The sequence below is a fragment of the Paralichthys olivaceus genome, chromosome 4 (genome assembly GCF_024713975.1).
Source record: "Paralichthys olivaceus isolate ysfri-2021 chromosome 4, ASM2471397v2, whole genome shotgun sequence".
In the NCBI taxonomy this organism is placed as follows: domain Eukaryota; kingdom Metazoa; phylum Chordata; class Actinopteri; order Pleuronectiformes; family Paralichthyidae; genus Paralichthys; species Paralichthys olivaceus.
This window is the reverse complement of record NC_091096.1, coordinates 16,884,563-16,911,288: the sequence shown is the minus strand read 5'-3', so window position 1 is coordinate 16,911,288 and position 26,726 is coordinate 16,884,563. Positions and strand designations below refer to the sequence as shown.

The 26,726-nt window shown below is 42.3% G+C and overlaps 2 protein-coding genes across 11 annotated transcripts in view; both read left to right on the top strand.

Annotated features, from left to right (window-relative positions):
* Positions 1–15,935, top strand: part of trpm3 (transient receptor potential cation channel, subfamily M, member 3) — a 137,838-nt gene extending 121,903 nt beyond the window's left edge. For 5 of the 10 annotated variants that reach the window (XM_069523943.1, XM_069523945.1, XM_069523947.1 and 2 more), the window contains 9 exons: positions 870–1,010; positions 2,577–2,705; positions 3,325–3,576; positions 5,230–5,404; positions 6,025–6,153; positions 7,763–7,913; positions 8,435–8,628; positions 8,858–8,990; positions 9,364–15,935. In XM_069523943.1, the coding sequence (XP_069380044.1) occupies positions 870–1,010; positions 2,577–2,705; positions 3,325–3,576; positions 5,230–5,404; positions 6,025–6,153; positions 7,763–7,913; positions 8,435–8,628; positions 8,858–8,990; positions 9,364–10,975 (2,916 nt within the window). In that variant the 3' untranslated portion in view covers positions 10,976–15,935. The remainder of the gene's footprint in view (positions 1–869; positions 1,011–2,576; positions 2,706–3,324; positions 3,577–5,229; positions 5,405–6,024; positions 6,154–7,762; positions 7,914–8,434; positions 8,629–8,857; positions 8,991–9,363) is intronic. The other 5 variants (XM_020093874.2, XM_069523951.1, XM_069523949.1 and 2 more) reach the window with 1 other exon arrangement.
* Positions 15,936–21,624: 5,689 nt separating this feature from the next.
* Positions 21,625–26,313, top strand: klf9 (Kruppel like factor 9). Its single transcript, XM_069523942.1, has 2 exons — positions 21,625–22,430; positions 24,234–26,313. The coding sequence occupies exons 1-2, from the start codon at positions 22,004–22,006 to the stop codon at positions 24,509–24,511; spliced, it is 705 nt and encodes a 234-aa protein (XP_069380043.1). The 5' UTR covers positions 21,625–22,003; the 3' UTR covers positions 24,512–26,313.
* The last annotated feature ends 413 nt before the right edge of the window (positions 26,314–26,726 follow it).

Here is a 26,726-nt window from a genome sequence, read left to right as displayed (position 1 = left end):
TTGGACGATGTGCATGTTCAGTGCAGTAAATGGCATGGTGTGGCATCTGAATCCGTTCACCCTGAAGGCCCTGTCTGTGTGTACCTTGGACAAAACTTTTACAAATTCGGAAAAAAATAGAAATCCCTTATTATACTGATAGTGATTTCTTAGCTATGGTTTTGTCACTTTTCAGCCGCCTGGGAACTTAAACCAACAGCTCAGAGTGTAGCTCAAATATTTGGACAGATTTAAAAAAGGTTATCTTTGCCCAGGTCAACAGCACAATACAATTCCATGAATGAACTCCCTCAGAGGTCTGGTGTTGCTTTGACATTAAGACCATGACCCATAAAAACAATGGGCTCTGAACCCTATCTCATGGATTAGGAACTGTGTCACAGACTGAAATGAGATATCTATGTCTTATCTTCTTCCTTTCCTTTTCCTGTCTTCTTTCTGTCATTGTCTTTTGTGTCTCCTCTGCATCTTATTTGTTGTCTGAGACACAATCCATGAGTGTCCATTTGTCTGCGTCATACTGGGTTACCAGCCTTCACCCAACACTCCACCTCAAACACACATTTCACATTTTGGAATGATGACATTGCCTGTGCTTGCTTCTTTGATAATGATATTAAAACTTTGTTGTAGACCATAATGCAACGCCTCTACTCTTTCTCCCTATTTTCTCCTTTTGTCTTTTCTCCATCCCCCCGACTCCCTTCCACACACTTCATCTCCATCCTCTCTCTGCACCCTCCACACACTCCTCCTCCTCCACCTCTCCAATCTGTCACACTTCCCTCTACCCACACTATCCTTCCCATTATCCCTCACACCTTTCACTCTTCCCTCCCTCGCTCCGCGTTTGGTTTGCATTTGCCCAGGCAATGCTGGGTAAGGTTACCACGGAGACATCCAGAAAGAAGGATGTTGAGGAGGTTCAGAACCGCCACCGCCTCATCCCCATGGGACGCAAAATATATGAGTTCTACAACGCGCCGATTGTCAAGTTCTGGTTCCATACGGTCAGTGTCAGCTTCAGCAGCACCACCCACACACACGCTCAGCTTCCTGCTGGCACTGTCAGGCCCTATTGTATCTACAACAGCATCATTTGCTGGTTTCCCTGTGGTTAGCTGCTGCCTCCGTGGTGCTTCCATCATCCATTAACCTCCCGTTCCAGCTCCACCGTATCATTGGCCAGCTTTACTCAGGTGGGAGAGTTTTGTGGGGAGAGTGATGGAGGCAGCGTGTTGAGAAAAGTCTAAGTGAGGAAACCTCTGAAACATTACATCATTTCTCTGGATTAAATCTTTATCCAAACAAATATTATTTGATTTTAAGTTAAGCGTTTAGAGTGTTTACATGAGTGGGAAAATGTTTTTTTGTTTATTATATTTGTCCCCTTGCGGCACAGTTCATCCACATTCTGTGACTCTGTCTTTGAGGTTTATGTGTAGCTTGTGTCTTTTGGCTATCTGACTGTGTGTGTAGAAGTGGATCTTTTATTTTCTTGTTTGTTTTTTTTCTCGGGCTCTTTCAAAATGCTTACCCAGCAAAAATACCTTTTTTTCATCGGGATTTCACAGTTTATTTATGCGGAGAACATATTTTGAATGTGTTTTGTTTCGTCCCACTTTCTCCTCTGAGGTTCACTCCCTTCTTCGCTCCCACTTCTCCTTTTTGCCCTTCAGGTTGAAAAAAATCTACTGTGAATTTCATTAGAGCACCACTGGAACAGATGCTGGGTTTTCTTAGGGCCAACATTTGGTCTTTACATCACAACCAGATTTGTATTCATGCCCATTACCCTCTTTAGAGCACGGTCCCATTTACAAAGAAATTAGTCAAACCTATCCCACAAACAAATTGTGCACATAGGAGTGTGATTGCTTGATTTATAACTGGAAAAAAGACACTGATGCCACTACTTCAATCTGAAATTTAAAGATGTTTAAGACTTTATCATTTTAATATCATTACAAATGTAAAAGCCAAACAAATTACCGTTTATATACATTTTTCATCTTTTTCTTAACTTACTCTTATGGCTGACAACCATTAAAAATTCAAAAATATCCAACATTTGATTGAAAACATTTGATTGATCAAGTTAAGACCTGTAAATGAGAACTGAGTGCAAAAATGGATTTTATATACATGTGTAAAGCCCTGAGGTCTAATCATTACATGGTTAGACTTGCATTGTGATCACATTTTCATCTTATCTGTATCATTATGATCCGTAGTGCACAAATATAAGAAAATGAAAGTGGACAGCTGACCTGGATTTAAATAGATACAGCCACGGGAGACAAGTAATGTGGAGGCACGGTAATAGGCTGCCCTGACATCAAATCTTTAGCATTAGATCTGAAAAACGGCATTAGAGGAAGGTGTAACGAGGGTCAATCATTCTCTAAGTAAGCGTTTAATTTGTGCAGTTACTCACAAAAACCTTTTCCTCACCCTTTCTCAGCCTTTTGAGCCGATGTGCTTGAACTTGATGTGCAGTTTGCTCATGTTGGAGAAAATGCGTAACCTTAAATGTGTCCCTGCTGATTTCCCTCTGCGGTTGTGTTTTTACGTAGATGGCATATGTGGGCTACCTCATGTTGTTCAACTACATCGTCCTGGTGAAGATGGATCTGTGGCCGTCTCCTCAAGAGTGGATCGTCATCGCTTACATCTTCACTAACGGCATCGAGAAGATGAGAGAGGTACGCTGTATCCTGTAGTGAATACAAAAACCCTATTGAACCCACAATCCGTCCATCCACTGAACTGAAGACATTAGGCTTGTCAGCATTATATCGCTTACAGCTGAATTCTTTGAGATCTGTGATGCAGGCCGAAGGCTAAGCTTTATGTCCATGTCGTCAAACAGCTCATAGTAAACAGGGAATCAGTGATTGACTGAGGTGGAAGCAGAGGAGGAAGTCACATGGAAAGAGAATTGAGGGGAGAGATGGTGGAAATAAAGTTAGGAAACAGAGATGGAAAAAACAAAGAAAGAAAAGGAGTAAATAGAAATGAGTCATCATATGAGCTTGGGTAGTTCAATCTCACATTGTGACTGTTTGTACTGTAAATGTATGAAATGCATTAATCATTGTGTCACATCACTCTCAGCTGCACAGCAATGCGTCCTCACACTTCTGACTAGATTCTCTCATGACTGGACTCTTACTGCCCTCCTATGGTGGCCCTGACATATTGCATTTCTTTGTTTCTGTTCTATTTCAATCACTTTCTGGTCTCACTTCAGTTTTTCCCTTTCATTGTTCCTGCTTTTCTTGTTTTGCTTTATCGACTCATTTGCCTCTAAATCTCTTCCAGATTCTGATGTCAGAGCCAGGGAAGTTGTTACAGAAGGTGAAGGTGTGGCTCCAGGAGTACTGGAACATCACAGACCTCATGGCTATCCTCATATTCTCGGTCGGCATGGTTCTGCGTCTCCAGGAGCCGCCGCTCATGAGCTACGGCCGAGTCATCTACTGCGTCAACATCATCTATTGGTACATCAGGCTGCTCGACATCTTTGGAGTCAACAAGTACCTGGGTCCCTACGTGATGATGATTGGCAAAATGGTGAGATGAGTGAGGATGAGTCTCTTGTGTTTTTTGTTCCTACTATGTATTCTTCTTTCCTTCAACTGGATCTTGAGTGATGTGTATTTTTGGGGGGTCGTTGTCGAGAGCGCTATTAAGGATTCAAAAATTCCCAATACTGAAATATCGCCAATGTAACAGTTTAACATTTAAACTCTATTCTAAATAACTATAAATAAAAAGAAAAAACTAGAACAACCAAATATATACAAGAATTATTAAAAATTTAAATATAAATGTACTTATTTTCTGCATTGTTTATTCTGTAACAAAAAGTTCTCATGTCGGCACATATCAGCAAACGAACGCTGATACCGATGTGTCTGTGAAAGACACATATCTGCCAACTGATTAATCGGTCGGGCTCTAGTTTTTACCTTCTGCTTAAACTCAACATGGGTTATAATGATTATGAGTTAACTGAGTTCTATGATCACACAGGTTTAATTTGTATATGGCGTGCAGGCTCCATCCGAACGAACGTCCATGCCCCTAAACCTCATTGTTTGATCACAAGATCAGAGCCTGTGATTCACACATGATGACAGAAGCAGAGAAAGGATCAAAAGCCCACATCTGTATCAGTCGGATGTTTGACTGAGTGGGCTGTTAAAATCTTTCCCAATTAGTTTGTAAGAGAGAGATTGATTTGAATTTGTATTCAATGACTGTATTCAGGTGTTGACATATATAATGTTGCAGCGCTACAAGCTGATTTCAAGTCAAAGGAGTTCGAAGAGGAATAGAGAAAAACAAATAAATGCAGCTGAAGTACCACATTATTCACAAACTGCATACTTACACAAAGGATGTCTTTGCAGAAACTGCAGCATTATAAAAGCCTCTTTCTGTCAAATTGGTCTGCATCTTGTAATTCAAACAAGTAATATTAGTCAAAGTAACATCTGAAATAAATAAATAAAAGACTCTGTGTTAAATGTGTTTCAGCTTTCCAGAAGAAGAATAAATGACAACTCTAATCAAAAATGACACGGTGTAACAGTAGCTTGTGGAATATAAAGGGGGGCGGCCGTGGCTCAGCGGTAGAGCAGGTCATCCAATAACCAGAAGGTTGGCAGTTCAATCCCCGCTCCTGCTCACCACAACTGAGGTGCCCCTGAGCAAGGCATCACCCCACCCCCCCGACCCCCCGCCCCCCGGGCACCGGCAACAGCAGCCCACCACCCCAGTGTCAAACATGACAATGAAAGTATATCTAAAGTAGCCCAGAGGACGCTGGGCTTCCTCACTCACCTCTGTGACTTTCATGTTCAATTTGGGATCAACCTAAATTAAGTGCATTTTAGATATTAACTTCAGTTTAATTCCAGAACAAATCAAATTAAGGTTTGATTGACCAACCAAGACTCAGCGGATAATAATAATTATTAGAAGGATAATAATAATTATTAGAAGGATAATAATCAAAATATGATTCCGACTCTTTAAACTTTTATAGCTGTTTCTCCAGCTGAAACAGCACGTTCCTATTCTGTTCTTTTGGCTCATTACTGCTTTGTTATTTTATCATTGTTCCCCTCAATAACCATTCTGACCAACTGCTGCTGCTTTTTTCTTTTCCCAAACCACTCACCCCCTCCCCTCTCTCTCTGACAACCCTCTCCCTGTCAGATGATCGACATGATGTATTTTGTGATCATCATGTTGGTGGTGCTGATGAGTTTTGGGGTGGCGCGTCAGGCCATTCTCCACCCGAACGAGGACCCGTCCTGGATGTTGGCTCGGAACATCTTCTTCATGCCTTACTGGATGATCTACGGAGAGGTGTTCGCAGACCAGATCGACCGTAAGTTCGGGGCCAGAGTGTCAGAACTGAATCAACTTCATTTTTGTTTGAGGGCCCGGTCACACTTATGCAAGTGTTTCAGTGGGGAACTTTTGCCTTCTGTTCAATCTTCAAAACATTTGCTTCCCTTGGCGAGACAGGAGAGAGTTCAGATTTGTTGAACTTTGACCAGTGAAATTTGCTTCACTTTCCCTTATGTGTGATTGGGCCCTAATTCTGGGGGGGGTAGGTCCTGAGTATAACTGAATACACACAACTCAATGCAGAGATACTAGAGTAGTTTCCAGTCATTCCTCCACAGGTTGAAGTATTAGATTCCTTGTACTTAAATACTTACATATTAAAAATACTTTCCTTCAAAACAAATTACATTAATGTCTACTGTCATTTTGTCATGACCTTTTTTGTCTCTATTATTTAATAACATAGACTTCTTGACTTAAAATCCAAACTAGCTTGTGAGCAGTGTCTGTGAAAACAATGTCCAGAGAGTGCGAGTGTATTTGTGTGCTGTTGTGTTGTCTCTATGTATGGTAGTATATATCTGATGGTGTGTACAGGATGTGAGGAGTGGCCCAAAGAGAAGAGATCTGAAATAATGTTTTTATTCTTTGTTTCAGATATGCATAGTAGGAAGTTACAGCACAGGCTGAATGAAAAACTCTGGCTGGGCGAAAATTACTTTCGAACTCACGGAACCTGGCGTATTAATGGTCCATCCCACATTGGCCAGTGCAGTCAAAATCCCAGTAAATTTATAGCTATAGGCCTCAGTTTAACCGCATCCACCTCCCCCACCTCACCCCTTCATCATCCTCACATTACCACCGTGTCATGCCCACTCCTACCACTAGGGCCCACTTGAGACAAACGTGTGCATGCAGCGCCACATGCTCGAAGGTCAAAGTTGCCGTCACGTGTTGGTATCTTGGGTCAGCTACTTTATACTCTGTAAAAGAATAAGAAAACAGTTAAAGAGAATCTGAAGTGGAAAAGTTTGATTCTATGGGACGACATGTCTTCTCCATGTTAACAAGTAGCTTGACCTAAGACTATATCCTGTAAGCAACTCTACCCTGACTAATTTTGGCTGGCAAATGGCACTGTTGCATGGCAGTAGCACTTTTCAAATGGTGTCTAATGTACAGTATTTACCCTCTTTAGTTTCTTGCATTTATGTTCAAGCTAAAAGAGGAACTATCAAAGTTTTTAAATTTGATATTCCCTTGATGTATCTTCCTCCCATTTTTTTCTTCTTGACTTCCAAACAAATTCAATTTGAAAAAGTGATCCTGCCATGTTAACACCATGTAAACCAAATAAACCATGTCACCCCCCCTCAACGCCCGCTCAGCTTCTCATCGGAGCAAATGCAACATTGCCAAAATCCTTCTACCAGTGTAGTCAACATTAAACATAAGTAAGCATTCAGATTTCAACATGAGTATCACATTATACAGGAAAAAACATACAAACACCCACAGCAGAAGATGTTTATCAGCCACCCTTCATCATCTATAATCTGTTTTTTCACGTGGTTCAGTTGTCAGAGTTTTTAAATCTAAATTTTTTGAAGGTAAAACTCCCAAAAAAAATTACTTCAGTTCTCTGTCTTTGGGCTGCATTGTGTGAAACAATTGACTGTCGAGCAATGACGAGCATGACTAGAATGAATCTCAAAGGCAAACAAACCAAGACCTTATGCTGAATGTTCCCCAGTTAAGTCACAGCAACTGAACCATCACAGATGGAAAAACATGTGATGTATCCGAAATACATTTCCAATGATTCAAAGCAATCAACCATTGCTAAATGAAGCTAACGCACACATATGTGACAATATATTTTAAACATCGACTGCATGTTTAAAAATATTGTAAACACAGATAGTGATGAGACATGATGAATGTGTTTTTTTGAGTATTTTGTTTTCAGATTTCACATTTCTGAACATGAGCCCCCTACCATTATTGTGTCCACTCTTCCCTCTTTGACAGAAGAAGCATAAAAAACACATTATGCTTCTTGTTTGTTTGCAAAAAAATGCAGTCATGCACTTTGTTTGGTTCTTTCAGAGCTGCTTGTCTCTTTGTTATTGTTATAACTCAACATACAGTTCATCTTTGAATGTTTTATATTTCTTTGACATTTTCTCAAACTTTATTCCCCTATAGATTTTATTTTCCTTTACTTTAAACTGTCCTCTCCTCATGTAACATGCCTGCATGTCTTTCTAATTTGTTGTGCATCTAAATGTTTCGTCTAACATATAATTTTGATGGATTCAAGTTTCTTTCTGAAGTCATACTTCCCTTGTATTAACTTGTACATGTGTATTTCTTTGGTGACGGTGTGCAGCTCCCTGTGGGCAGAACATCACAACAGAGGACGGGGGGGTGGTGGCCCTGCCTCCCTGTAAGACGGGTGCCTGGATCGTCCCGGCCATCATGGCGTGCTACCTGTTGGTCGCCAACATACTCCTGGTCAACCTTCTCATAGCTGTGTTCAAGTACGTAAAGGGAGCTTAAACATAGCATGGCAAGATATTATTAAATAACAGAATAGAAAGACTTGGATGTTACTTTTTTAAGTGTGTGTAAGAGAGAAATAAAAGAGGAAACTAGTAGTTTGAGATGCTGTTAAGGCACAGTCATTAGAGGCGGGTTGCAGATTTTATCAGAATGGGATAGAGCTTCTTCCACGGAGACATTACCATGCTAATGATCTGATATTGTGCATCTGAATAATCCACAAAGCAAGAACCCTGATCAATTCTCTCACATTCGTCAGTGTAACAAAAAGTGCACAATGGAAGAAAAACAATCCTTAAATAAAGGTTTAATCACATTACAACAAACATTTACTGTGTTGCATTAAACTTGGCTTTGCAGTGCAGGAGCATGCGATACTCCACCAGCCAATCAAATGTGTACATGTATATCTAAAAAGGTTGTGATGTATGGTTTTTCCTCCAGTACGTTAATCGTCAGTTGCTTTGACACATCTGTCTGTGATTGTCCGTCACCATAGTAACACATTCTTCGAGGTGAAGTCCATCTCCAACCAGGTCTGGAAGTTCCAGCGCTACCAGCTCATTATGACCTTCCACGAGCGGCCAGTCCTCCCTCCACCACTCATCATCTTCAGTCACATAACCATGGTCCTCAAGCACCTGTGCTGTCGCTGGCGCAAGCACGACGACGACGAGAGGGACTATGGATTGAGTGAGTGAGAGAAAAACGAAAAACACGCCTGTTTAAACTCAGGATGTTGTAATAGATTCACATCTCTGTTACCTTTTTTTTAAATCATGTTCTGTTTTTAGCACTATAGCAGGAGTTTTTATACCTTGAAATATGAAGCATATGTTTTGTGTTGGACTTTTGTTATCATAATACCACTCGATAAATGTGACACTGCAGCTTTATAACTGTGGAACTCTTTCATCCACAGAGCTTTTCATCACAGAGGACGAGCTGAAGAAGGTCCATGACTTTGAGGAGCAGTGTATAGAGGAGTACTTCAGGGAGAAAGATGACAGATTCCACTCTTCAAATGATGAGAGGATCAGAGTCACCTCTGAAAGGTCAGCCTGTGTGTTAGTTTTATGTATATATATAAGTCTGCCAAGAGCAGAAATGGTTTGTTTTACGGTGCACATCTCAAACTGACAAAAATACAGTAAACAAGCAAATATGCAAAGATTTTTTGGAAGCTTAAACCAGTTTAGTCCAGTTTTAACACTAAGATAGCATGACTTATGGTTTAGCAATTTTTGTACGTAATCATGTTTTACTTATTTTTCTTTGTTTAGTTGACTGAAATTGTGTTTTTTTATTCTTAAGTCAAGCTGCAGTGTGGAAGACTCTTACTGCCATATTTTTCTCCACCACTCTCCCACGCTTTTCTCCCCTCTCCGTTGCTTTTAATGTGTCCTTTCTCCTTTTCTTCTCTATCAGGGTGGAAAACATGGCCATGCGTCTGGAGGAAGTCAATGAGAGGGAACACTTCATGAAGGCGTCTCTGCAGACTGTTGATATTCGTCTGGCACAAATGGAGGAGCTGATCGGCCGAATTGCCGTAGCTCTGGAGCGCGTGACAGGTGTCGAACGGGGTGAGGTCAACAAAGTGCGTTCCAGGACTTCATCTGACTGCACAGACTCTGCATACATTCTCCGCCATGGTGAGTGCCATGATGCAACATACATCCTTCGCCAAAGCAGCTTTAACAGCACAGAGGGGAATGCCTACCGTATGCAGGAGGCACTGGAGGGAACAGCTGAGGGCTCCATGTCCCCTCCGTCTCCTACTGGCATGGCCACACGGACAAGAAGCCACTCGTTTTATGTTCGTGGAGGTGAACGAGCAAGTGGAGCTGAAAGAGCTGAGAGCTTCTTCAAAGAGCGCTCGCTCAGTCTCCACAGAGCCAACAGCTCGCAATCTGTGTCCTCAGTTGCCGCCCCCAAGGAGTCTAAGCCCCTCCCCTTGGCGACGCTATCGGTATCCCAGCAACACCGTCCATCATCATGCATTGATATCTATGTCTCAACTTCTGAGGAGGTGGGGCCTGCGGAGGTCTTCTTGGATCCTCTCCGTGTGGTCCCGCCACTCCAGAGAGACTTGTCGCTGCAGTCAGATATTATGGAGACGGTGTTGCCGGGAGGCCGGGACTTCAGCAGCGCTGCCACCAGCGGTCTGGGCGACAGGCACTCGGAGGGCAGGGCGGGCAGCAGCGCAACAGGTGGAGCTATGTATGACGACAGTGCAGCTGCTGATTTGTCCTTGTGCTCGGCCCACCTCTTACCAGACACAACCTTACCTCCGTGGGACATGGAACCATCCCCACCTCCCTCAGCAGGGCTGCTTGAACGCTCTAAGAGCAGTCGCTACCTCTGTACGACAGGCGCATCGTTCCTCGATGAGCCTCCTCTGGTCAAATCCCACAGCCTCATGTTCACACCGAGAGGCTGCTACAGCGGACTGGGGGCAGGCGTCCAGGTAAAAGCTGCAGAGTACACCAGCATCACTGACTGCATCGATACACGCTGTGTCTCAGCTCCATACACTCCAGCAGAACGCTCCCACTCCCCTGGAGGCTCCACCTCATTCCCCTTTGATAAGCCTTCAGACATTGGCTCCTCTCACCCGGAGAGAGAGGCAGAGCTTAGTCACACTGAGTCTGATCCAGAGGACCCTGAGGACCTGATTCCAGCCCCTGATACCCCTCGCCTAGGGGGCCTTGGCGGGCCCAGTGGGGCCCCTCTCTGCTCCCCCTTCTCCAGGCTTGAGCGGGCAAACAGCTGCTCCTCAGATGACTCCCATCCTTCCCTCACGCTGGCCCCTCCGCACCGGAAGAGCCTGTCAGTGAGTGAGAGGATGGAGAGGGGATCGGGTCTGGGGGCAGACAGGGGGCCTGGGCCGGGGGGCCGGGGTCTGGCAGGAACCAGAAACCCCTTCCTCAGGAGCAAGTCTGGAGCACGGCCTGAGACAGCCAAAACTGACAGCCTCTCCATGAGGAAACTGGCCACTCCGTCAGCTTTCCGCAGCTTTGATAGACAAAACTACACGTGACAAGGACACTGGTCAGCTCACTCACATACTGATAGGAGCAGGGAGGAAAAGGGCCCGGGGCAAAAGTGAAAGCATGGGGGAGTTGCCCGTTGCTCCTAATCTGGACAAGATCTACAGTTTTTACACTTATGTTTTAGTCTAGAGAAGGTTATAAAAGTTTCTTCATAGTACGTGCTGGGGGGGGCAACTTTACCCTGGATCATGAATCAGGAAGAAGGGATGTTAGATGCAGAGGTCCTACTGTACACCAGTCAAATACAAAGAGCTATGAATCTAGACTAGTTTTTACCTCTTCTTGTAGCTGAGTATCTCTCAATGGGGTGTTATGGCAATGGAAGGTGTCTTTGTACTGTGTGTCTTCCACCCACCACCTTTACGTCGAGTAGACAGCTGTCACTGTTACATTACATATCAATCACATTAGTCAGAGAAAGTGTTCCTCCCAGCTGTTTCGTATGGTAGAACCTGCCATGTCTGACGGACGGACACAGAGAGAGGAGGAGGAACCATATAACCACCACCTCATTTTGTCAGTTTGTCTTAGCATAGAGTCATTGCTGTCACTAAACTGAACGTTCACATCAAGTACATTTTCCTCTCTTTATCCTAACTCCACACTGTACGACCCCAGCACAAGCAAAGCAAAGCTGACATTTCTCTGGCTGGTCCATAACGGAATCAGCAAAGTGTTTGGAAACCCTCGTGTTTCGAAGACAATGGCAGTAACATGGCAACAACTTACCTCTGGATACACAAACACACCTTTCAAATAATCAATATTTATATCAAACGTGTTTTTCGTTCACGTATTGTAGCAAAATGTATCTACAGGACTGTATTTATTTCGTCTGTCGGATCAGCCAGAAAAAGAAAGCCGTGTTGTAACTCATGCCAGACAGCTGCAGGTCTCCAGTCCATCTGTTCCTGCAGTGACTGGACGAGTTCAATCTGTTTGATTAGCCACGCGATACAACTGAGAGGGAAAAAGTGAGAGAGAAAATGTGACACGAAGTCTGAAATCAGCAGGAGACAATATCCAGTGTTTTACCGCTCAGGCTTTCACCACGGACTCCAGGCATGAGTCTGTATATCAGGAAAGTGAGTCAGTGCTTCGAAGGCCAACGCATGAGAAAGGGAATGAGATCAGACAAGTTCTTTGGAAGTGCGTGTTGACATTCTCATACACATGACTGCACACAGACATGATCAGTAAAATCTTACTCACTGTTGGTAATAAACTCAACTTCATACCTGAGCCCAGAGATTTAACAAGTGCAATTGCAAAAAACGGGGGCAAGAGGGCGCTGTGAGCCTATTTGAGAGGCAATGCTTGCTGGGTGAACCTGGGGCAAGTTTGGTGGTGTGTTGAGCACCCTGTTGTGTTAATACACACGTCACTGCTGACTCACGTTTGGATTTTCTGAGTATCATGTTGCACAATAATAATTACATTTAATCTTGAATCGGTATTGGGCTACACCTCTAACACACCCACCAAACAAAAGAACACTCAACCACCTTAACAGGTTTCAAGGAAACACATTGTTCAACCAGGAAAATTGTAGCCAAACGTCCCGTGATTGAACATGCCCCCTAGTGTGAACTTATCTCCGCCTGCACCTGACTCCAAAAAATTCCTTCCACTTCACCAATTGTAGCTCTCTTGTAGCCCAGACCTCCACCCCCTCCTTCAGGTTTTGGCAGCGGCATTATGTTGCAATGGTTTTTACATCCACCAACAGCTAATGGATCCGTCCTTCATCTCTTCCATAACTGTCTTTCATTTGCTTTTCTCTTGTATTTATTTATTATTTATTATCTTTATTGCGTTCAGCTTCTGCAAAAGCAGACTTTGAAAAGAAAGCACTTGCCCCCATGAGTCAGCCCATTATAAACCATCAACTGGTACAGAAGAGGTCCTGAGGAGGAGGAGCTCATTTATGAATACAAAAAGAAACACGCTTGGGAATAAACTTTCAAGTATATGCATTCTAGCTGAGATTAAAGAAGGGTGTGTATTCACGCAGGAAGAAAAGTGGGACTATTATTGAAAAGATGAAAGCCAGATAAGTGTTTTAAAATTTTCTAATTTTTTTTTTTATTCTAGTAGCGGAAGAAGTGTGGTGTTGGTGGTGGGGGAGAAGATGTCCTTCTTTAATCGCTCTATAAAGATAAAATATAGGTGAAATTATTAGAATTCCTACTGATTTTTTTAATGTTTATGTTTTATATTTCCTCGCTATTATAATTCATTTCAATCATGTTGCATTAATTTTGAGATTGATTCTATTTATTGACACTTTCTTGCTTATTGATAATTAAAAGAAATGCCTGTTTGAATTATTACAAATTTAATATTTATATCTTCTCAGTGATATTTTTGTCGAATTTTAAGTATTTTCTAATTAAGCTTTTAAATTTAATAAAAGTTGACCATCTACATGCACTAAATGCTGATGTATTATATTATTTATTAAATATAGAATTGTCTGATATACTGTACATTTCAATCATATTTAAAGTATTTAAAGTAGTTTTTATTGTACGTTTTATCAAGCAACTTGTGAGAATTTTCTAATATGACGTTGACGAGGCAATAAAGATTTGCCAGTATAACAAACTTCGGGTGCCTTTTGGGCATCGAAGGAAAATGTGGGGACTGAAGTGATTCTTAAGTCTGTTCAATTTCTCACCTTTGTTTTCTTTTTCTCTCTCTAGTCACAGAACCTGAATATCAGTGATTATTCTCAACATGTGGCTTCTACACACTCTCATAGACATTTGTTGATCTCTTCAAACACGCCTGAGCTCCAGAGTAGGGGGACTGACTGCATCAGGGCTGGTGTGGACATTTTTTGGAACTGTCCAAACATGACAAAGACAGGATTGAGAATAATGGGTTTTATAGCTGAAGAGGAAAAAAAATCTATTTGCACATGAAAGTGAGGACGAGGGTATAGCATCATCGTGAGGTCGGTGCTGTTGCAGTAAATCAGTTTTCTTGTCTGAGTTGAATGCTTTGACTTATCTCTGTGTCACATCCCAGTCTGCTGCATGATACAAACTCTTCACATGTTCACTACACCTGACCTGAAAACCTTAAATCACTGGTACAATGCACCAAAACTCCTAACTGGCACATAGTGTTTGAATCTGCTAGATCTGGATTTTAATTTGAATCTGACACACTAAATATTGTAAATATTGGATGTTCACACATCCATGAATTATTCTCAGAGAAATCAAGCAAATTGTTGAAATGTTAAAGAAAGTGTAAGAGCATTCCTGGATCCACATCGAAGTGTCGTTGGTTTTTCATTGGGTCTTATCTCACCCCTCCACAAAAACCTAACCTCCTTTCTAAAAGGAATCATCAAAGTAAAAGCAGCAGAGGCTGAGATGCTCAAACATTTAGTCCAAGTATGGATGAAGCTTGAAAAAGGATGGACTCCATAATTCCTTCAATGGATCTTTGTGGCATCTTTTGATAAGAATCTCCCTGGATGTTAAATGTGCTCATCTCTAATCCCTGGTTTCTCAGACTTCAGAAAACTGTTCGAAGGCTGAGTGGTACCATGACCTAAAACTGACCTTTATTTGTTAAATCGGCGGAATGCACCTTTAACCCAGTTATTAAAACACCAATATAAGTGGCATTGTGGACACATGGGCAGTATGTGTCATGTAGGTTGGACAGATCGGGGGTGACACATGATGAAGGATCACAACTGCAGTTTCCTCGACAAATATACCGTTTGTTTTAGAGAAGAAAGGTTGACACCAAGTCAATGCTCAGGGATTCATTACTCCAGTGATGCAAGGCCGAAAGAAAGAAAAGACAGAAGAGTGACTTCAGCTTCCAGTATAAACACTGTGCTTTATGAGTCCAACCCAGAGTCTTTAAGAATCGTAGATAATGTGATCATTTTGTATTTGTCGTCTTCAGCAATAGTTTCTGAATGAATGTCGTCATGACTCGTTCACCATTTGAAGTCTAACGTCACTATAGTGTGAATAATAAGGGGGGATTTTATTTGTCGGTTCTTGGAGGATTGTGTTTTGATAACGAGGGCTTTGGTCACACACAGTTGACCCTCACAAACCAAAATTTGCCAAACCAAATGGAGCTGAGCTGAGTCGTGCTCTGCTGACCTGTCGTGTGCTCAGCTGTGGCGAACAGGTTTAACCGAGCAGAGGTCGGACAGCTCAGCTCGGCTTCGCGTGACCAAGTATGAAAACAGACGACTGTGTTGGACTGAAAGCTCCCTCCCTCCTATTCAACCTGTCGGGATAGGAAATCAAAATGTCCTTTTCTTTATCCTTACAGTAAGGATTACAAGATACCGTAGATGCCCATGTGTACGCGATTCTTTAACGGTTCTGTGACATGTTGACATGGAATCCGTGGATGGTGTCGACGAGAGGCGTGTGCATGTGTGCGTTACGTGTGAGTGTGCACAGACTGTGTGAATTCAGAAATGTTTGATGACAATAAAAACAGGGAGGCATGTCAACACAACACAACCCAAACAGAATCTCAATGTACAGTATATTTCAAACTGTTTCCTCTGCTGTATCTTACAGTATTGTGGAATGGTGACCATATACGATGATAATCAACAGACCCGCTTGCCTCCTGTATGACGACCTCTGACTCATTAGATAAAGAGTTTCACACACACAGTTTCCTGCAATAATTGCTGATGTTGTACTTCGACAACACAAGAAGGACTTACAGCCCCACTGGTCACACTTTTATGTAATGTCCTTTAAATGCATGCGGTTCTTCCACCCAGAGTGTACACAGACGACCTGTAAAGATGATGATGAGAGAGAGATTATAACATGAAATCAAAGTAGTGAGTATTTGGATGAAAATACAAATCTGTATTCCTCAATGTGAATAGGATCATGTCTGGCATGCATTGTTAAATAAACAATTAAATACTGTAGATTGGTACTTCCTGTCTCGCCTGTTTTTACTTCATCTGGTTCTTTAACCTTTCAGAAAGACTTGTGATTTATGTGAGAAATGTGTGGTAAACTCTATCACGACGACAAGAAGAGCAGCATCAGAGAGATCAAGTCTCATCCTGAACAATTATGAGATCCATGATTTAAAAAAAAAAAAACCCTGCAGGGCTAAAAACATCAGGAACATCTGCATTTCTCCTGTTCCCTTCACGGTGTTGAGCTACAAACTGGGGCCGCGAGCCGTTAACCTCGTTGTTGCAGAGCTCATAAAACAACAAAGCCTCACGGTGTGTAAACCATCAGCTACTGACACTGCTTTCTAATGCCCCCCACTGGCTCCCACCAGCTGCTGGTGAGATGAGTGCTACCGGTGCAGGTGATGTGTTTTACATGCAAGAACAAGGGAAACGTTTTCAGGAGGATTGACTCTCATTCTAAATCATGATTTATATTATATTTTGCAACAGGCATGTTTCTTGCAGTTTATTTGGTTTACCTCTGCTCCTCGGCCCGAGTCTGTAAAACACAGTCAACGTATGTGTCAGGTTGTTGTATTCACATAAAACAGTGCACAGGATGAAAGTCGCCACTTCGGAAAATATGTGGGTGCTGCTTTGCAAATACTTTGCTTCATCCTGCTTTGTGTACACAAAAACATGAACACCTCTACCTGTATTACAATAGTCAGAGCTGTGTTATTGTCTAAAGCAACATTCCTTTTGAGTTTACACTGCCCTATTAGGTGTTTGGAACATCATACCTTCCATATTTAAGACTAATTTTCAGTATGGCCAAAAACAACACACGTCTCTGCCACAAATTATACACCTCACATTTTCAGTGTTTTATTTTCACAGTGGTGGAAGAAGCACTTAAATTAAATTAAATATTAGTTAAACAAAAGACTCATTGTTAGGATGTAACATGTACATTTAATTAGTGTGTTTTCATTATCTGTACTTTACTTAACTAGATTTATTAATTTTGGATACTTTTCACTTTTACTCCACTACATATATCAGCAAAAATCTGTACTACATTTTAACAATGGATTGTTTTCCATGTTTAGAATCTTTTTTAAATATTTTAGAAGTAATCACTTATTAGAAGTGATTTGGTCCATTGATCCAATCAGACCATCCTTTTTTAAGATGACAGTCTGTATCATTCTTCTATTAAACAGAATATATGTAGTTGACCATTGCATAAGGGAATATAATCTTACACTCAAGTATTCTTCAATTACTTTTACTTTATACTTTGTACATTTATAAGTAAATACTTATTTTAACTCCAGTAGAAATATTTATGTTTAATAATATTTTATGTTTTTACTTTTACACAAGGAAAATGTTTGAGAACTACGGGCTACCTCTACCAATGAGTAAACGTTTTTTGTTTCGAGTAAAAGTTGTGCAGTAAAAATTCTATTTGGGTCAAATTAAATTTAAAAAAGGTAAAAGTACTGCAAATACAGGTGTAATATGAAAAGAGTGTGAAGAGTAACATGTAGATTATTTCTGCCTGAAATGTGGAGTTGTAAAAGGATAAAGTAGAATATTACAGCAAGAAACCCATAGTAAAAGTGCTTGTTGAGTAGTTTTCACCACTGCATGGTCGTTTCCTATGATTATGATTCAGCCATTATTCCTTTTCCTGTTTGGTGACTCTGCCTCAGCTGCAGTGTTGTTGTAGCCTACAGGCTCCACACCTCCCTGTAGTGTGTCTGTTGTGTCTGTAGTGTGTCTGTTGTGTCTCCACTGTGCAGCCCTGGCTCCTGCTCCTCTGACTGGACCGGGACTTCCAGTGTGTCCCGCGCTCTGTTGGGGGGGGCTGTTCCCAGAGCGCGCGTGTACGCTGCGGTAAAACGCGCACGTGGAAGGGAACGTTCTGTACCGAGATTACGCGCGTGCCCTCCTCCTCTGTTACAGCACGCGCAACTCAAAACAACTTCAGAATTTGTAGTTACACAACCACCGTGTCGTGTCGACCGGTGTCAACACAATAACATGACCCAGATGCGCCGCGCACTCCGGCTGAACTCTGCCACCTCCGTGAGAAGGAGGAGGAGAAGGAGGGAGCTCCTCTCCTTCCTCAGAAATGTTTACCGCCGTGCTGAACTGAAGGAGGAGTCGAGGAACGAGGCCACAGGCGAAATCCTGCAGCTACATCCGGATTGTGTTCCTAGAAACCCAGGGCTTCTGCCACCACAGGAGAGGCGGAGCTCCAGCGCGGGACGACCCAGAAAAAAGGGGGCGAGAAGTTCCTGCAGAGACTCGCCCAGGACCCGTGGACCTCAGATAGAGACTTGTTGAGTGTTCCTGCAGTTTTCACGAACCGTCAGTCTTGGACATGTTCTCTCACTGGATCAACAGAAATCTGCTTTTTACGCAGTGACAGTCTGCTGCAGTGTACAGATGATCCCTCCTCTACGGGGGGGGGCAGCTGATGAGGAGCTGCTCTGTTATTGTGAAACGTTGCTACACACTGTGGTCACATCATCAAACACAGTGAGGTGTCACTAACACACACTGGCTTGTGGGGACTTTGCCCTACCTTGGTCCTGATGTGCCACTCAAATACAGAAAAACACCTCAGTGTGTGTGTGTGTGTGTTATTCTTAAATAAACAGCTTCAGGAAGGGGAATGTGTCTAAAGGACGTCTGCAGAGTTCATGTCAAGGAGAAACTATTGCCAGGCAGTGTTGCTCAACCCCCCCACAGCTGAGAGGGGTTTTCAAGGAACTTTGGTCATGAATGAACCAACCACTGCACTTCTCCACCTTTTTTTTTTTTAGCTGGGGGTCTTGTTACAATTCCCAGTTCACTGAGTGTATGGTCGTCTCACTTTCACAGTGTGTATGTATATAGATAGATAGATAGATAGATTTTAACCTATATATCGATCTGGCTTGCAAAATGTTACAATACAGTCTCCAGAATAGGTTTATTTGACATATGCATGTGCATATTCAAAAATGAATTCAAATAAAACACCTCTAAAACTTTAAATACATAATCACATTATTGTCTCTAATCCTTGCAACTAATTATGAGAAGAGCGACAGTTTATCTATTCATATGGACCATCTCTTCATATCGGGATGTAAGTTCGGCTGTAATCCAACCAGGCTGGGTTTTTAGAGAGAACATAGCAGCCACTGGGACTGTGAGTGTTGAGGCACAGAGGAGAAAGAAATGTGTGCAGCCTGATTGAAAGAACATTTATATTTAGTAAATGAGTAGGAACACTGTTGAGGTGGCTCATACATCACACAACACAAAATGAAGGAGTGTCTAAAAAACCACCTGTCAGCTCTACTCAAACTGTACGAAATTAAAATCATGAAGATCTTTTGAGATGTCATTATTTTTAGCTTTTACTTAGGATTATGAATAGACAACAAATCCAATAGTTTTATGTTTTAAAGAGGCTAAATTACATCATAACCACATACCATCCATTGTGGGGACACAGCATGGATTGTGCTTTGGGATACATGATAGTCTTTAACTGTTGTTACATTCAAGCTGACTGTTGCTACTCAGCATGTTATGCAGGTATCTGTGTTATGGATTTACTCATTCTGCGGGAAAGCGGTTATACAATGTGTTTTTCATTTATTATCATTTTAAACATTAAATCGACAGAGTGATCATTTACTTAGGGAACTTTACACAAAACCCACTGGATGTTAATCAATGAGAGAAATGAAAGAACCGCATAACATTTTCTCACCAGATTCTTTTTCTGAGCAAGAAAGATAAAAACACACTGTTGCATGTGTTGACAGCTTCAAGGGACCGCACGCCCTCTGTGAATTTGCACTGGTGCTGCAGGGTTCAAGTGCAGCTCTGAGGACAGCTGAGGACAGCTTGGGACAGTTGAGGACAGCGCTAATTTAGAATCAGACCATGGCTGGGAAAGTGGGAAACAAAGTGAGACCAGTCTGCAGCTGAGGCATTATGGGAAACCTTGGCTGGGTCGGTTTACATCTGACAAGAAACAGCACATACATGACACTGATATACGTTATGTGTCATCTGGGCTGCTCGGGTCGGATGCCACTGCAGCGGCTAACACATGGACGTTACACAGGTAATCTGTGACTATGTTGTATCATTAGTAACAAAATGTCTTTATTACAAACCACGACTTCTACTTATTTAAAAGCTCATTATAACAATCAATTATAATTGTGATGTCCAAATCACAGTTAACTCCTCACAAACCTATTTACAGCAGCAAACCCTCTGCCACGTCTGCTTCAGGTAAAAGCAGCATGAGCAGAAAGGCCTTAAACATGAGCTGCTTTCTTTGACCTTGACTGGAAAAGGCCAAGCAAACAGATAAGCAGCTGCAGGACTCACATTCAGCAACAACAGCAGTGACCACTGGGCCTCTTAAGAAAGATATGATCCAAACACCAAGCTGCAGCAACAAATCTCCTGGTCCGTGTGGCCACAACACAATGAATCGAATCAGTCATCATGAAATATGTACACTGTGACAGCAGCTCTCATGGCTACTGGCAGTGTGACCTGCAAGTGTACATGCTCCTGAGAAATAAATTCTATTGTTGTGGGTTTTTTCTTTCGTTTTGTCAGAACAAAGTCTCAGTTCCTTCCTTGCAAATGAGATCTCGTTTGTGCTGAATCAAACTCAACATAAATACACTCATGTACCCCCTCAGCAACTCGCTACACAAATAGGACCCTGAAACCATATGGAGGATATACAGTCAACAGGTTTGCTCCTCCACAACTCTCACGAGCCTCTCACGCACGCGCAGCAGAGGACATTTTAGGTAACAACAGTGTGGGATTGGGGGCGTGCTCTGATGAGGCCTTGAACCCAGACCCTCTGCTGTGATGCGTCCAAGTGCTTCATCAACAGCTCGGAAAACATATGTGTCTATAATAGGAAATGGCAAACAAGCCCTGTAACAGTCTTGTGTTCATAAAAAATAGAAACTTGCATGAAATTGATTAAGTCCCAATGACCCAAATATATATATAATATAAATATATTTTTCCACAATACTAACCTCAAAAACAAAGAAATGCATGATGATGAGTGGGATATTTAGCACACACAATATATTCAGACAACATACAGACCTAAAATGATTTATTTTGAAAATGCATTTGAAATAAATTGGCTAATAGAGTACAATATAGGGTCATAGTTACATTTGTTATATAACGTTATAATGCAAAACACATTATTTCTTATATTATTTTATCACTATCATTATATACTTTTATTTTATAATTCAGATGTTATTACTGTAACAATAGAAACACATTATTGTTATTATTATTATTATTATTTTTTATTATTAATAGGCACAGGTTTTCTATATTTCTATCAAATTCTTCGAATATATTTGGATTTAAATTAATGAAAAAATATTGACAGTACAGTACATTTTGTATGGATATGTTCAGCCAGTATAAAGTTATTCCTATTTCTACAAATATCCTATAAAAACCAGTTCGAGACAGTATCTGTATTTCCCGGGCCACTTAAAGTACGTGAAGGCAGCATCAGGCTGGTAGGGTTCCTCCTTTTTCTGTGATTGGTCGATCGTCCCGTCACTCACATGTGTGAACAGGCAATTCCAAAAACCGAGTCATGTGTCCACTGGACCAATCAGAGCGCCGCTTTATTATGACACCACGGGATTCCGCGAAATAGTTTCTTGGAGTTGAGAGAAGTGCAGCTCGCGGAGGACCGGGACAAGTTGACGCATGTGTGGGAGCGAACAGAGGCGGAATCACAGCGGACACAATAGCTGCTCCCGGGGACGCTCCCGTTTATCGATCCGTCTGTCTGGAGAAAAGAAACGATCAAGAGGAAGAAGAGGGAGGAAGATCGACACGTCTGTTTCCTGGGGGGCTGTTTATTTATCCGCCTGCAGCAGAAGACGCAGCCTGAGCACAGTCACATTGAAGCGGACACGTGTGGATAGTTGACCACATGTCTCCTGGGAGGACCGATCGCATCCGTGTTGTCCCGCTGTTGTTTTAAAACAGGGTCTACTTTCTGTAGATGAACACCCAGGTTGCTTTCTCTCCGGTCGGATCTGCTTCAGTGATGTCAGAGGTCGACTTGTCCGCAGAGTGTGTCCCCACCGGCCGAGCCCCGGGGCGGACAGAGGACACGTTGAAAGAGAACCAGGAGAACAGGACGTTGCTGATGGTGGCGATGATTTTATTGGACTTGAACAAATGTAACCCCGCTGCTGCCGGCAGGTGTCTCGGGGGCTCTGACGCCGGCCCACTAGAGAAGGTGGAGCGGGCCGGCTGCCGGCTGGGGACCGGGGACGGCCGGAGCTCGGTGGCACCCAAGCAGTCCCGGGACAAGGCTGCGAGGAGGCAGGAGTCTCCCGAGAAGAGACACTGCTGCCCCTTCACCGGCTGCGGGAAGGTGTACGGGAAGTCGTCCCACCTCAAAGCCCATCTCAGGGTCCACACCGGTAAGTGAGGGGCCAGGGGACACGCCTACGACAGCACCGGGCCCACAGAGAGCCGCTCTGCGTCACTTTCACCAGTGGCTCTCGTCTCACGCTGACGTCACAGTCAGAACGTGAAATAGCACGGACAATAGGAGTGACATCACACTGCGAGAGACTGAAATAACAGTTATGACGTCATGAAAAGTCCTACGTTTAATGTTATAGACCAGGACTGCAGCCTGTGTGTATATGTGTGTATATGTGTGTGTATGTATAAGTGTGTGTATGTACATGTGTGTGTGTGTGTGTATAAGTGTGTGTATGTACATGTGTGTGTGTGTGTATAAGTGTGTGTATGTACATGTGTGTGTGTGTGTGTGTGTGTATAAGTGTGTGTATGTACATGTGTGTGTATAAGTGTGTGTATGTACATGTGTGTGTGTAGTGACATGAGGAGTGTAAGTGAGAGACCACATGTTCATGTAAATGAATAACAGATTATAGGAAAGGTGGTCCCATGAAGTTGCCCCCATGCTGTGGTGGGTGTGTATCTTTGGTTTTACTGAGGAGGGGGAGGGGGAGGCGTGATAGAAACGTGGTGCTGACATGCACCCGCACTGACCTTACACGAGCCGGGAACACCGCGTGCCCGCCGCCCATGTTTGTGATCGGGTTAACTTCAGGTGAACCTCAGCGGCCATGTTGATATGATCCATTGATCGGCAGCACACAGGACACACACGCTGCTTTAATCATGTCAGATGTAGATCACACGTGTTGTATGAAGAACACGTAACACATTCGGCCTGTACGTCACATGTAGGTCACTGCGACACCGTGTCCTCGCACGTCCCGTGTCCTGAGATATCTCCCTCCCTGCACCACTGCTTCCTCACACGTCATCAGCCTCCCCCGCCCCGCCCCGCCCCGCACTTCGGGTTGTAAACAAGAGGAGACACGAGGAGCAGTGAAGCACGTGCAGGGGGAGGGGGGGGTGGGGGGTGGAAGCAGCCATTTCTCGCCCGTTTCTTTTTTTATTCACGAGGCTCTTATCATGACTCAGTGTTTCTAAATCAATGTGTTCTGGGAACATGCTGTTTATTACAAGCAGTGTCCAAACTTGTATTTACCACAGGAAGAAACAACACACACACACACACACACACACACACACACACACACACACAGTCTTATCGTGGTGAAGTTTGTACTCTTAAGATCAGTTCATTTCACAGAGTAAAAGTTAACAAAGATTAGAGTGAAGGTGTTTTTTGATGGTCAATGTCAATATTCTTTTGGGGCCCTGTCAACTTTAAACAACTTACCTGGAATAGGGCCCCAGACAGCCAGCTTCAAAACATAGTTATAATCCAATTACAACAGAACAAGGGATTTTCATCATTTCAGTGTTGACTGCACATTTTAAACCAGTGTCACACACCACTGTCCCTTCTTAATCCCTAGAAAGTGTATTTGTATTTCTTCTTCTGGAGTCTAATAACAGTTGGCTCAGAGTAAGTCTTACAGGGGCCGAGTGACCCCAGACTAAAATCACAAACATCAAATGTCTTAGTCTGCAAATTACATTTTGGGGAAAAAATAATATATTTGTTGATGCAATAATGGTGACATTGGATAAATAACAATGGTTTAGAGCTGTTTCTTTATTTTGTCACCATAGCCAACTGCTATAAAGGGATAAAAGTATTTGCATATTATATATTGTTTATATATCTTTTGTGTGTATACTTTGATAGTGAGTAAAGAAAGCTATTCATAAAACACAGGGTAGTTGAGTTTATGTGTGTGTGTGTGTTTCCTCAGGTGAGCGTCCCTTTGAATGTACCTGGCCAGACTGTGGCAAGAAGTTCTCCAGATCAGACGAGCTGACGCGTCACTATCGCACGCACACGGGCGAGAAGCGCTTCAACTGTCCAATGTGTGACAAGTGCTTCATGAGGAGCGACCACCTGACTAAACACGCCCGGCGACACGCAGGCTTCCAACCCAGCATGCTCCAGGGCTCTAGCGCGGCCAAGAGGCGCCGCTGCTCCATGTCTATGTCGTCTGATTCAGGAGACCAAAGCCCTGCAGGGGTGTGAGACACACCCACATACTGTACATATATACATACAGGTAAAAACCGAGCCCTACACAAACATGAACACACCCACACGTGTGGCGTGTGCACCTAAATCCTTTCCAGACAGACAGCTCGACCAGCCAGACCACTATCCAGCAAAACACTTTCAACCTGACTGTTATCAAAGTCGAGTTGCCCCCTCTTGTCCCCTGAGCTGACTGATATTTATTAAAGGTTATTCAGGGTCAATCAGACGGGTCGACTTGTTTTCGCCATTTGTAATAATTGAATTTGTTTTGTGTTTATTTTTTCTCTCTGGAAGAATCCACTGTCTGGGTGGAATCCATGTACATATATATAAAGTCGTTTTCATAAACACTACATGTTTTCACTTTGCATCACTTCCTTTGTAGTCGAAAACAACAGGAAAGCAAGTCAACTGAATCTTCCGACTGAGATATTCCCACAATGACTTGGGACAAGTGTTGAAGCAAATGCTGTTGTTGCACGCGCAGACACACACCTACACTTGTTCAGTTATTCTTCAGACCCGAACAAGGCAATTGTACAGTATAGCAGCGTTATCATGTAAATAGATGAAACTACCTTCCAGGTGGATGATGTACTCCCTATAATCCTGTAGTTAGGTGGCATTAGAGAGTAATAGGCCAGAGCTTTAATATAGAGACTTGCAGAGATTCTGTGTTTCATTTGGCTGTGGACTTAGTAAATCAGGTAAACTGTGAGCCTGTAGGTGTAGACAGAGTTCCCGCGTTGAAACGTAAATGTTGTCGCATCATGATTAACTTGGAAATAAAAATACCTTTTTCACTGCTCAGTACGAAACCATAACACACAAGCAAATGAAAATCATCTTTTGTGTTGCTTTATCAGTTGTGTCGGTGGTGCAGCAGAACATTACAGGGTAAAAGTGAAGCGGTAACTTTCTCTCTCCTCTGGGATAAGACCACAGTGATTAGTGTGTATTCAGAGTGTGCAAAGTGTAAATGAGAATGCCCGTGCCTTTTTTTAAGGGTTTTTGTAGCAGAGAGGAATTTTTACATGTTCAACCTTTGGGGAAAAACTACATGAACGAACATTGTCAGATTATTTATGTTGATATTCACCATCCTGAATATCAGCAGCTGTCTTTTATACACACCAACAGTGCCAGTTGCTGTACATTGAAACTACGTTTTGTTTCCTCTGTATCCGGACTGCATATTATCAGGGAATAATAATGTGACGCACTGTCATTTCAGTTAAAACTACACCTCCTGGTGGTGATGTGGAAGCACAACATTTCTCATAACAGAAAATCCAAAAACTATTTTTTTTATTCTCTGTCCAAGCATTTGAAGGCAGGCTCATATGATTATTTAGTCTGTAAATCAATGAATTCCATCATGTAGCATGTTTTATGTATTTGTTTGGTACAATGTGTTTTTTTTTATTTGTCTGGTAATCTTTTTATATTATTACTAATGGGATGAGAGGTTTTATTCGTCCACTACAGGAAACATTGTCGATATCATTCGTTTTCTTTTTATACATAATGCATTAAACACCCAAATAGAGTGTGGAGTGAGGTGTACACTCACAGAACCCAAACTACTTACGTTTGTAAAGTGAAAAGCTTTTGTTTTTTCTCTCTCTGGCATTAAGACAACCTTGATACAATGTTGGTGCCTTTCAGGTCAGAGCCCTTTCTTCTGATGCTACTGTCAATCCAGGTCCCATGTTATTGCAATATACACACTGTAGCTGTGTAATACTTACTGCTCAAAAGTTTTAACATTAAAATGTTTTTTTCTTTCCAAATATGTGCTCAATACTTCTTTCCCCCATCAAACACATTAACATTGGACTTACTGAATTTCTTTAATTTTATATCTGAGGATAAAGTGCCAGTGGTGGAGGAAGTGAAAAGACCACATCAACTTTTCTGAATCCATTTCAGGAGTTTTCCTCTTGTGATGCCAACAGTGAAGCTCTGAGTGGATCAGTGGACAAACCCCTCTTGTTATTGATTACTTTTAAAAACAACAATATGAACATATTTACTGATATATGTAATGGAGTAAAAGTATAAATACATCAACTCAAGTAAAGTACAGATACATGTTTCTTATGTACTATAAATTAAATTATATAAGTGTTAATGTTAGTTTTTAAATCACGAAAGACGTTTAACAGAAGGGTTGCACTCGGCTCATAATGCCACCCAGTGTTTC